This window comes from Marmota marmota, unplaced genomic scaffold, assembly GCF_001458135.2.
Source record: "Marmota marmota marmota unplaced genomic scaffold, marMar, whole genome shotgun sequence".
NCBI classification, from domain to species: domain Eukaryota; kingdom Metazoa; phylum Chordata; class Mammalia; order Rodentia; family Sciuridae; genus Marmota; species Marmota marmota.
Window position 1 is genome coordinate 4155919 of NW_026000057.1, and position 13423 is coordinate 4169341.

Genomic DNA, 13423 nt, shown 5'->3' on the forward strand with positions numbered 1-13423 from the left:
GAAGAAGACAACCAGAGGAGCACTTCATGAGTGCTCCAGGTAATGAGGTCGATCCCCAAACACAAAGCAGGTCCACCAGGTTAAGAGTCCATTATCAGATCTGCCTGCCAATGGACGCAGCGCTGGGCAGAAACCGCCTGATAGTTCAGTCATCTGATCTCGGTTGCTATCTTCCGAGAAAATATTACAAACCCAGCCCAAGGTCAACTTATATAATTACTAGTTAGGGGTCAAAAGAGGTAACCTGTCAAGTTATTCTTCTCACAATAATACTTTGCATGTACCCAATTATGGTCACCCAGAGAATTAGCTATGTTTTGCAAACATAATCTCAATTTTCAAAACGCTGCTCTTAGGTAATGAAGCATGTACGCAATTGATACCTCCAGGGTATTCCCATTTCATAGACAGGGAAATTGAGACCCCCAGAAGAAGTGGCTTGAGCAAAATTACATAGGAAGAAAGGAAAGCAGGAGAAAAATCAAGGTCCGACCCTCACCAAACATTCTGAGCAAGAGGAAAACGGTTTTTCCAAACGTGGTTATAATATCACGCTCTAGATTCTGCTGTCGCAGTGAGAGAATGCAGACTTTTAAACGCAGTTCTAGTCTTGCATGCACGCGATACCTGTAAAACTGGGAGAAACTTTTTCTTCCTTCCTGTCACTACCAAATTTAGTGCTGGAAAAAGTGAGGAAATCATTGCACTGGCCTGAGCCAGGCTTTGAGCTGGCAGGTGCTCATAAGCTTGTAACTTCCCCATTCATCTCTGCCAATGCACTTCAGTGCTGACCTGCTACACGCTGCTATTTCAGGACTGGCCCTCCCTGGAGTAGAAACTGCCAATTGTGTAGATTCGGGCCAAATGATTTGGGGAATCGTGGGATCTGGACAAACAAGAATGTCAGTGACTGGAATTCAAAATCCAAACAAAACTGACCCTGTGTCGTTCAGGGGTGACCTGAGGGGGACTTGAACCTTGGTCTGCACTGAGGTTAAAAGCACGTTCCTTAACCCACTGCACCACCTGGGCCCTCTGTGTGGGTCTCCTTTCCAAGAGACCAAGTTTTACTACAGCTGTTTATGCCTTCTGAATGCAATCCAAAAGCATTCTTCACCAGCCAAAACATACTTTTAAATAATGTTAAGTGACCAACAAAAGCAAAGAAATTAAAAGTTAATGGTGAGATCCTGTTGCTACAGCACCCCACTGTGGCTTTCTGAAAAAAACAACAGAAGTGATTCTGGGTCCCCCAAAGCCTGAGTTTATCAACAGAAACAACCATAAAAACTTCAGTTGCGGCCAAAAGGCTCCCCTCTGCCCAAGCAGAGGGCAGAGGTGGGGAAACACCCTGACCGACCGCCCTGGCTCTTAACACCGCCACTTTCTCTTTCCAAACAATGGGATTTCATTTCTCATTTACTTTCTCACAGAATCCAGAAGATTCCCCACCAGTTCTTCCACCAGATTCCTACAGGGACAGGCACCCTGGGGGCCTTGGGTCACAGCGCCGCCCCCCCGGGGCTCCTGACAGGTGCTGCCAAAGGCATGCCCGGAACCAGGTGATAAAGGTCACCCAGAGGAAGGCTCCCTGTGAGGGCCATGCAGGGGGGCGGATTCCGTTTCAGAGGTGCCCTTACATCTCCTGACTCCAGAGAGCACAGAAGCTAATCCAAGAACAGAAGCTCCGGAAGCAGCTTCTAAGAAGAAGGAAAAGGACAGAACAAGAGCCCAGGTTCCAAGACAGAAAGGAAGCCCTGGCTGAAAGGCATCTGTGTGCAGTCGTTCACGTGGCTTTTCCACTAGAGCCTGGCCTTGTGTTTAGTGGTGGAAAAATCAGTGCAAGTGGGAAGGAGGAACAGTGTGGGGCTGACGTTTGCACTTATGACTCTATTTGAGCTACACCTTCCCAAAGGGACGAGAGCTCACGTGTGGCCTTTGAGAGAAGCATGTATCCTCCTGTGGCCTTCTCTCCAACAGAAGAGCACTTTTCTATTACCATTTATTCTCTTTAGCCTACGGCTGGCTTGAAAGGCCCTCTTAGTCTGCTAATGTGAAGAAATGCTCATCTAAAGGATGCCATTCTCTCCAGAATCACTCACTCCCTGGTCACTGGCCACCAACAGTTCCTAGACGTCATCAGAACCAGCCCTTGGTAGCAGTCAGATGCCGGGGGGGGGGGGTGTAGTTCAGAGCTTACAGAAACTCTGGGAAATGTACAGTCCATCCCTGAGGGGGCTGGGCCAGGCAGGCGAGGGTCTTCCTGGGGACTCACAGCAGACCGAGGAGGGGCAGAGGGCAGCGCCCGGCCTCTGGTCCAGCTTCCTGCCATTACTTCATTAGTGTTCTCTATCCTGGCAGCCCTTCTCGCCTTTTCTGCTCAGTTTTAGCTTATGAATTTCACATTGAATTCCTGTATGCTCACTCATCCAGGGAAGTTGTAAAAGACTTAATGGAAATCTAAGATAACCCTGAGGAAGCTGGAGGCATTTACAAGCCCCTGCTGCCGTTGGTCCTAAAAACATTTGCACAATATAGATCTGGAAGAAAGATGGCTTACCAAAAAGAGTGGCACCTAGTAGGCCCACACCTAGTAGTAAATACTGTATCTCATCAAACAAAGAAAGCAGAACTCCATTTTTCTTAATTAAATTTGTATAATCAATATAGAAGATTATGCATGGGAATTATAACGGTTATTTCTGGGTGAAGAGATGAATGGGTAATTTCATCTTATTTTTTCAGTTTTTCTAAATGCTCGTTACTGAAGACAGGTCACCAAGAGAGAAACGCAATAGAATTTATTCTGGAGCAATTTCTTATACCATCTCATTCATTATTTCTAAATGTAAACATTAATATGCACACAGGCGGATTTGGGATAATGATTATTAGCTACATTTACTGAAGGTCTCTTCTCCAGGCTGGGTACTGTATTAAGTGCTCTCTGTGTATTATCTCATTTAACTCATAACAACCTCATGGGAGAGGCAGTATGATTATTATCTCCATTAGTGGAAACAGGTTTTAAGAGGTTAAGTGAGTCTTCCAAACTCTTGCAGCTCCTAAGTCATCGAAGTGAGACTTTTTTCTTTCCTGAACCCACAGTGTGAGGTCTTGATCTTTGACTACAGTGTTCCCGCTTTTTAGAGCAAAATTCATTTTAGAAGATACATCATACATCCATATTTGTAGTCTCTGAAGAATGCAGCAGAGGCTACCTATGCGTAAGACCACAGCCTTTACATTTCTGTGCAGACTATAGATTTGTAAAACTGGGCAATGTTAAAGTATGTCTAATCAAAATAAAATCATGATTTCTTTGACTTAAAAAAAATAAGAACTAAATAAAGACCCATAAGGGAGGTGGCGAGGCTGGAAAAAACGCACACCTTTGATGAAATTAAACTTGCATGATCCCTTTCTCACGCTTCCCTTATCAAAAGCTCAAGTCAGAGCTCAACAGGTTAGGACACCAGGAGTTTGAATAAAGTAGTAATTTCACACAACTGCTTTATTGTACTGGTTATTGATTTGTTCTGAAAGCATTCCAAGACCCCACGACCCGCAGAGCCCTGGCGGCTCTCATCTGTAACACTGTCATGGCCACGAGTCTGTGTCATCAAGGCACCCAACTCATCTCCCTGTAGTTTCAGGGTCAGTAGTTCCTGCTATTGAAAACCCAGCTTTTTTCCCCCCTGGGTTTATAAATAGGTTGTTTTAAGTGACCCTGAGCTGAAACCAAGCTTACAAGGTGTCAGGCTAGATGCAAGTTTTCTGCTCACTGAAGCTGTAAATTCACCGGGCCTGATTTCTAAACACAGCTAAGGAGGCAGTAACTAAAACAAGTTTTCTTTGCAAAGGCAGTTCCTTTGAAGTCTCATCTTGCTAATGAAATCCAATTTGGCAGGTTTCAAAGACAGGCTTTTCCTTTGGGGAGAGGTGATCGAGGATGAGGAAGGTTAGAGCCATAACCCAAGTAAACACAGGAAAATCCAACCCACCAGAGCCCCTGGTTAAGTGAATTCTGAAGATGAAGGGCACACTACTCCCAGGAGAAGAAGGCAAATGATAGAAAACAAATCACATCATGGATTTAATTGTGTTTTTTTTTAATCTTCTAAGCTATTTCCTAAAGTCAATAGAAGTTTTGTTCCATCACACTCTTTTAAGAGCTACAGTTCAGAACAGGGATTACTGATCTGTTCCGAAGGCTCAGACTACAAGATTTCGAAATAAGCAAATATCTTAATTACATACATACACTGGGCTTATTTCAGGAAGGGAGACGGCTTGTAAATAATGTCAACAGTTGAGCCCTACTGAAAATATCAGTGAAATATCACTGTCATTATTAAGATGTTCAGTGGCAGTTATTAAGTTACTGCCACTGAACATTTATTTAATTTTAATAACTGCCACTGACCGTTTCTGTGTCAGACATTTTGCCGCTATCACCTCCTTTAATCCTGATGATAGCTCTTCCAGACAAGCACCATAGCTCCCATTGAACAGATGAGAAAATTGAAAGCCTAAGGAATAACTTGCTTAAAGCCATGTGGCAGGAAAGTTGCATAATAAGACTGAAATTCACATCAATCAAATTCAAAAGCTCTTGCTTGAAGTTGAGTCAAAATGTAGAATCAAAGAGGTCTTCTAAGAAGATTTCTCCATGACCAGGTTTTCCCCCATGTCGCATAAGAGATTCTAGTCAATTCTCTACGTGTTTATGACAGACTTGAGCTTTCCAGTGGTTTGGGACATCGAAAATAATGTCCTACACCGACAGCCTCACAGAGGCCACTCAGTCTTGTCAGCATTGGTCCCTTAGCAAAATAAGATAAAAATCCAGGTGCCTTTCAGTGTCCGGACACCTACAAGGGAGCTCTTCTGGGTTTGCACAGGTCTCTCCAGGAGGCGGCGGGCCCCGGAGCCCTGTCTTTGGTGCTCAGGCCCAGTAGCTCTTCCTGGACTCCACCTTTCCTGCTTTTTCCCAGTTCCTCCTCCCAACACCCCCAGAAATGCGTCACCACGCAAGGCCCAGTGAAGCCGTTGTTCCTCCATAAGAAAGGACAGCTCTATGCTACATTTATTATCTGCCTACTGAAGAGTCTGCCTTAAGCTCCTGGCTGTAAAGTGCACTGGCACTGGGGTTGTAAAGAGACCCTTCTCAATGGTCCTCATGTGTGTTGAATTCTACCTGCTACGCTGAGCACCGTCTCCGGCCACAGCAGCCTCCTGCACTAGGCTGTGTGCAGGGACCCTGGCTGCACCTGCCTCTTTCTGGGGTCCGACCGCAGGTGGCTTACCTTCATGTGGGATTTGAGATTGTCCTTGCGAGCACACCGGAATGGGCAGAGCGGACACTGATGACTTTTTAAACCTGTGTGGATCACCATGTGCCGCTTCCAGTAACTCTTCCTTTTTATAACCAAACCACAAATCGGACACTGGAAAGGCTTCCCGCTTTCCTCTTCTGAGGCTTGGAGGAAGGAGAGAAAAGGAACGTCAGGGAAAACAAGTAGGCACACCGAACCTGGCACCCATGCCCATGTGCTGCTGCATGAAAAGCACGAAAAATGACCTAGGGTTTTTTTTTTTTTTTCCTTTGATGATTCCCAGATTTTACCCGTGGGCACGTTTTGTGACTGCTTTGCTTCATGTTCATCTAGTCACTTCTACCTGGGTTCCACTGGCCCAACTCTGACCATCCCGACTGAGGGGTCTCCCGGGAGAGGGCCATCCCTCGCTTAGGAGGGTCCTGCGAGGCCTACGACTTGCTGGCTCAGGGCCCTCCATGCACCCTCTGCCATCACCAAAGGCTGAATTCAGGGCTTTTGCTTCCTGAAGGAAATCAACAAGCCTGAGTCCCCTCCTAGTTCCCCGATATGGGAAAGGGTGAGAACTAAAGACAGATCCAATGGGACAGAGAATAACGCTCTGGTCCTCTGAAAACCAAACAGCTATCATCAACCTCACAGGCTGAACTCCAATGGAGACAGATTTTAGGATCCCCACTGCTGACTTGTTTAGCGGTGGCTTGTGCAGATAGATGCTGCTGCCAATTTAGCCATCAGGGGGCCCCGAGGTCAGGGCTTTTCATCCTCTTATTTCTGTCCCTCTGGTGGCTACTGACAATGAGAGCCGTCTTCCTTTGCTCTGGACTGGGCCTCACTGTCTGCTTTGGGAAGAGCCACACTAGGCCACCACAAATGTTTCCATTTTTCAAGAAAGCAAACACACCAGCTCCCCCCTCCAAGCAAAGCTCGGATCATCTCTTCCGCCCCAGCCCCACGAGGAGGCTCTCTGCTGCGACTGTATGGCTGAGCGTCTGGTCCATCAACTCACACTACACAGCACCACACTAACCTGGTGACGGGGGGACTCAGGAATGACAGCACGGAGAGCTGAAGGCTCCGGTGTTCCTTTCTAAAATCATGGGAATCCGAAATATTTCCAAACCAGAGAAACATTTTTTAAAAAAATAAAATAAACTACACGAAGCCATTTAAAATGAACTGATCTACATCTAATGTGGTAACATGTCCGAGATATTAGGGTCAGAGGATAAAGCGAGACACAAAACCACATGTCCAGGGTGAGCCTATATTTATTCTCTAAAAAAAGAGAAACCAATTGCTGCTGGAACCATCGGGTAAAAGATTAATAGGGAACTTATTTATTTATTTATTTATTTTTGGAACTGGGGGTTGAAGTGGGTGTTTAACCACTGAACCACATCCCCAGACCTTTTCATTTTTTATTTTGAGATGGTAAGTGAATGCTATGTTGCCCGGGCTGGTCTTGAACTTGCGGTCCTCCTGTCTTAGCCTCCTGTGGGATAGCCGTGTATGCCACCCCACCGGGCTGACAGGGAACATTATAAAGGGTGGATCAAACAACATTCAGCATCACTAGAAATGAGACAGGCACTGTGTGCCTCCTGATAGGCCATCAATGAAATATTCCTATAAAAAAATCAATTAAGCCTCTAATCAGCAGTTTACCAGAAATACATATTAAAAAAAAAATAATAGTAAGTTAAACCCACCCAGGGAATCAGCCCAATCCAGAATGTGGGAATTCCTCAGGGGAAATGACCCAATTTCTTCAATATGTAAATGGCATTTTAAAAAGGGAAGGGATTATGGACTTTAAAAAGTCTTAAGGGATAATATATAAGACAAAGGAAAGGTAGGAGATTTATCTGGATCCCATTTAAACAAAGCAATGGCTAAGAAAAGACATTTTTGAGATTGTGGAGGAAATCTTGATTACTGCCTGGAGTTCTGTAATACCATGCAGCCACCGTAGATCCCGTTCCATGTGACAGTGGCAAGATGGTTATTTTTTCCAAGTCCTTATCTTTTGGAGATATAAAAATACTAAAGTATTTACAAGCAAATGGACATGGTATCTGGGACTTGCTTTGAAATATTTGGGAAAGAAAATAACAAAGAGGGAGTGGAAAAATCGGCACGAATAAATGAAACAAAAAATGACATCCACGAATTTGCATGAACATTTTTTGGAAGTGCACCCAAGAAACCCCTTGGCAGTTACTACGGTAGGATCGTGGATGAAAGGGCAGTTTGGGGTGGAAACCTGCATTTTTCTCTTTCTATCCTTCTGTGCTGTTTGAATTTTTAAATGCACACATCACTTTCTAAATTTTAAAAGGAAACATCCCAAGTGTATACTTTAAGATAATCTCACTCTTTACTTATTGAGTCAATTGACTTTCTACTCTACATGCAAAGGACCACTTGAAGTGGACGGAGCCTGGAAGATTCTGGAATAAAGTTATGGAATTCAAGAAATGCAGTTTTACCGAGATGGGTACAGGCGACATTGGTTAGTTTAACGGAGCAATTTGAAGAATCCTGTGACTAAACCTGTGCCCTTCAGGCCTGTATGGTCCGGCTCCTTGCAATGTGTCCCCTGCGGGTACTTCCTTGCTTGAATGGGGTGGGGTGGGGACTGAGGTGCCCTTTCACTGGGGGAAAATGCGCTTGTGCAGGCCTGGGGTAAGCAATCCTTGCTCTCAGTCGACAGTGCCCATCCGTCTTCTGCCCCGTAGGCTTTTCTTTTTCTTCCCTTCATTTTTATTTCTCGATCCTGACATCTTGGTCACAAGCCTCCCGGCTGAACAACAGATCTGAGAGAAAGGCCTGCATCAGGACCCTAGGTAAGAAAACTGTCCTTCAACAGAGGGAAAAGAATGACTGTGATGCCAGTTTGGGGTTGGAAGGACATCAAAGAGAAGGAGATACAAACAGGCTGCTCCTGGTCCCCAACTTCAGGAAGTATTTCCCACTAACCCTAGCCTGCCTAATTTTACAGAACTACCTAGGAGAGGGAAAAAACAAAAAAAAAACAAAAACGAGATGTCCTCCACTAGTCAGAGATTGAATGGCACACCAGAGGAAAGCCATAAGAAGACATGAACTAGAAGAACAAATATGTCTAGATGGCGGGTTCCCCTACCACCTTGCCTTGCCTAATACGACCAATGTGCTTCCTAGTCTCTCGGACACCTTCCCAGCCACCACCCTAATCAACAACTTTATATGTCAAGTGTTATGATAGAGTATACTACATTAAATCCTGCATATTAGTATTTCACATAAATCCACTTCATTTTGGAGCTATGCTTCCTTAGTCCTAATTAATATCAAAATATGTATGAATTGTGCACAGATTATGGTGTCCTTGGGTTGACAGGGAGAAAAATTAGAATCCTCACAATAAGAATAAATGCAAGAAATGTGGCCAAACAGTTACACTCCTATAACTGGAAGGTCTAACTGATCACGGCAGCATAGAAAGAAAACAGAAGCTAAATGGCAAAAGTCAATAGAAGACAAAGACTGATTTTCAAATTTGGCCAGTAATCTCCCCTAGTAACATTTACATTTTTATTTATTCAAGGAGGAAATGTCACATTTTAGTAGGACATCCTCCATGTGTACCTGATATTAACTACTTCGGAGCAGGAGGAAGCAGGAATGCGTTCTACTTCCTAGGCCAAACTATTTTCAGGGAACTGATAGCTATAAATTTTCACTCTGATTTAGAGCTCAGGGAGATATGGTCACTTCCTCACAATGAACCATGCGTTCTTGGAGCAATGGGACTGAAATGTTCGTAATTTTACCTAGTTGACAACAGCCTGATAAACAGCTTCTCCCAATCTATCACTAACTAGTTAGTAACCGTGCAAACAAAACTAAATTCCACCAAATGCTAATAGACCCAGTGGGAGCGAGAGCTGCTAATTCGCTCCTTTGGATAAAACCCGTTCTCTTTATAGGCAATAATATTATTGGAATAAAAGAGATAATGGATGTATATAAAACGCCTGTCACATGGTAAATGGAAGCTCTTGGTAGTGGCAATTGTTGCAATGATAGCAATGACTATAAACTCTAGGTGTACCCTCCAAAGCAGAACACTCATCCTCAGAACAGATGCAAATTGAAACAACTGACAGCACATAAAAAAATACGCAGCTCCAGGCCCTGCCCGCCATGGTAATAAAGGAATGGGAGTCCATTGTGCTGCCAGGAGAGGGTCTCACTCAGCCTAGACAAACTCCTGATGGCCCAATTCAGCTCAGCAGAAATAAAAGAGATGGAAGAGATGGAAGGGCAGAGGAAGAAGGAGGAGAGGGCCGTGGCTGGGGCAGGGCCTTACCTTACCTTTGTATTTCCAGCAACGTTAACAGTGCCAGGTCTGACACAGGTTCCCCCTGGTCAGTGTCGTTGGCTGTGATGAGACCACATGGAAAAGGCTGGGCTGAGGGGGCCAAGTAAAGCCCAGGCTGGGAGTGGAAGGGAGAGGTGCAGGAGGTGCCAGGAAGTCCCAGTGGACCAGTGTAGCCCCTGGGCTGATGCCTCTCACACAGCAGGCCAACACCTGGCCTGAATGGATGGACGGTGAGCAGGGGGGTCCTGTACTCACACCTCAGACATCTCCAGAAATGAACTCGGAACAGCTGATGTTAATAATGGACAGTGTGACTACACCTTTAATAGAGGACATGATACGTGCTCAACTATCCGCCATGGACAAGTTCTGCCCAAAGCAGAGGCGACCTTGTGGGAAGTTTGATAGGGAACTTTCAATTCAAAAATAGGAAAAAAAAAAAAGTTTGTTTTGAGTTAATAGACAATTAGGTTAGGAAATAAGCAGTAACTAAATGCAAGGTATGTTTAAAAAAAAAAAAGGAGGAGGAGGAGGAAGGGGAGGAGGAGGAGGAGAGGAATCTTAGAGATAATTCCAAACCAGCCCAATTTACAGATGAGGAAACTAAACTGCAGTAGTATGTTTAAAATTTTTCTGCAAGTGACCTAGTGGCAAGGCTAGGATTAGAGCCGATCTCTACATTTCCAATTGGGTGTTCTACCCTATTGTCTACATATAAGTCCATAAAACAACAAAAAGAAACTTTGATAGGACTAAAAAATATTGTTAATCATGGAGAGTTTTAGTCGCTTAGGTATTTTCTAAACAAATGTCATTGTTCTATAGACTCTGAAATCAAACTTTCTCTGGGTAAACATTATGTGGCAATTTGCAGAAAGTCAAGAGCATTTGCAAGTCTGCATACAGACCTGGCCACACACACAGAAATTCAAGATGCCAGCTGACCTTGTAAGTGCATAATCCATGCATCATTACCATCTCCACTTCAGACTTTCAACACCACTGGTGCACATCTGTGTAGGATAACCTATCTTCCCCTCTAATAATATGCATGGATATTATTAAGGATATAAGTAATATTATTTCTAATAATATACATGGGTATTATAGTGAATAGAAATAATATTATTTCTAATAATATACATCTTCTAGTGAAATTTCTTGGGCGTATATCTCAAATGCTATTTCAGGTCAACAAAAAGCAAAATCGTGTTAGCAAAGGATATCAATGGGTGTACCTGCTGTTATTCATGCTGCCATTATCAATGCATACTCTAGCAAGTATTCAACAAAACTAAGGTACAAGTCTGATATTGACAATCAGCCTAAGTTTAAATCTTTAGGGGAATATCACCGAGATTAGTGACAGTTCTGAATCTTGGTTAAAAAGTGAATTTGCCTGACGTTCATATATGTGATCAATCACAGATTAAGGCTATAATAAGCATGGATGAAAATATCAGGAGAGGTCATCTCCTGCTCTGAACTTTCTATGCTCCTGCAATAATTTTAATAACATCCCATAAATATGAAAGGAAACACAATCCGGAACACTCTTATGCATTGACCCAGGAAACAGTTTCAGCTCTCTACTGTGTGAGACCAAGTTGCGTGTAAGTATATATCAATTTCATTCAGGACCATGGGGTGTTCTGGAGACCCTCTCTCTGAAACTCTCCCTGGTATTTCTTTTAACTAGGAGCTTGGCATCTGGGACTCTTGTTGGCCTTCTACAAGAAACTTTGTCTTGAAAATAAAAACCCATTTATTTTATTCTTAGCTGCACAGAACAGTAGCTTCAAAGAGAATTGAGTCAATGTGTGACATTTATCTTTATAGCAAACAGACATCATTTTCCCTCTATCGTGTCCCCTTTCAGAGAAGCAGTGTAGCATGTGCTGGGGGTGCAGGGTCACATGAAAGAAACCTCCTGCTCCAGTGTCACATCTCTGTGGCGGGGTGGAAAGGCTACCGAGTGGTGGACTCTTAAGGAATTAAATACACCATGACTCGGCAACAACAAAATCCTGTTCAAAAAAGAAGAATAAGGCCAGACCTAAAAGACACTTTTTTTTTTTCAATGGTTTGGACTTCCCTCGACCTAAAGAAGGTCAAAGCAATGCTGGTGTCCAAATTACTCAAGACGGGATCATCTTCTCCGGCGCACAGCTCTTTGAGCTCTTTGGAACTCTAGAATCAACTTTATATGCTCTTTTTGCAACGTTCTGGGAAACAGCTTTTAAAAAATTAAAAACTGAAATCAGGAGGGTGTGTAGTTTATTTTTGTGGCTTTGCAGGGAGCAGGGAGGGGGTGAGGGTGGAAAGCGTATTATCTGTTTATTTAAGTCATTAGGCAACAGAAACTCTTTCCCTGCTATGAGAAGTCAGCCCACCTATTTTGAATTAAGAGTTCTTTCTAAAATGCAGAGAAAAAAATAATACTAATGAGAAATGTTTAAAAACAGGGCTGTCTGTTTGCTAACAAGATAAATGTCACACATTGACTCAATTCTCTTTGAACCATACTCCCATAATGCTTCTTAGGTAAAGTCGGAGTCCTGTTGGAATCTAGTTCCCAGGTTGTCCTGAGATCAACAGTACAGTGTGGAAGCTGGCGGGGTGGAGATTGGGAGCCAGGAGATGCGGGGATGGAGAAAACCATCTACCCCTTTCCCTTCTACTCCTCAGACTGCAAAATCAGTGATCATGAGGATCAAGTCTCTCATGGTGAAAAGATAAATAAAATCAGTCAATGGACTCCTTAACTCACCATCAAGCTGGGCTGCTGAGAAGCAATGACATTCACCTTAACTGAAGAGCTCCCTGGGGCCAGTCCATCCAATAAAGAAGCAGAACCTGGGTTGAGGATGTGTCCACATGGACGCAGAACAATTTCAAGGGCCTTGTGGTTTTTAATCTTTCCTCTTGAATGAGTTTTTTAAAAAATGAAAGGTTCTTTTTTAATGTAATTACTCCACGGATGGAGTTGTTTCACGGGGTCTTGGAGTGTGCACAGAGGCATGGGGAAAACAGGGATGGGGGGCTGGGCAGGGGTCACTTGGCAGGGGTCATCCAGCCCAAATCTGAGGAGTTCCTTTCCCTCTTCTTTTGACTTGAACATTTTGAACATTCATTGACTAAAATATTAAGTGTTTCAGCAAAAGAATCAATTCAGTAAAAAGAAGAGGGGGAAAAAATGATCTTTCTAAGATCTCCCGTGTTAAATTTTGCTGAGAAGACCTTGGAGATGTTGGCCTGGGCTAAGTGCATCTAAATTAAAAAGGGAAAACATTTTTTTTCCCTCGGGTGCATATCCTACAACAAAACAAACAAACAAAAAGCTTGTGACCCCTTTCTCCTCTTTACATGCTTCTAATCATTTGGGTGAAAAAGTTACATTTCACAGCCATTGCTGGCTATTCCAGAGACCACTTTAAAGTAACAAAGCTGCTGTAAGTTGGCCTTCAGGAGACATGGTTTTATTACTTCTTTCCAAGCCTTTAGTCAACTAAGTTTATTATTAAATTTGTATAAGCTTTTCCGAGTAACTAATGCCCAGACAAAATTGTATTGCAAAGAGCATTCATACATTTATGCAATGAGTAGAATCAGAGAATATACACAGAGCCTTCCTTCTCTCCTCCACTCTAAATAAAATTTCTATAAATCCAGAGTGATGTATTCCACTGCAATACTACCCAGCTCCCTCTCCTCT

General features: G+C 43.5%; 1 protein-coding gene across 8 annotated transcripts in view; it reads right to left on the minus strand.

The window, feature by feature from the left end:
• Positions 1–13423, minus strand: part of Znf827 (zinc finger protein 827) — a 150277-nt gene that overhangs the window by 116679 nt on the left and 20175 nt on the right. For all 8 annotated transcript variants that reach the window (XM_048813471.1, XM_048813472.1, XM_048813474.1 and 5 more), the window contains exon 2: positions 5310–5482. In XM_048813471.1, the coding sequence (XP_048669428.1) occupies positions 5310–5482 (173 nt within the window). The remainder of the gene's footprint in view (positions 1–5309; positions 5483–13423) is intronic.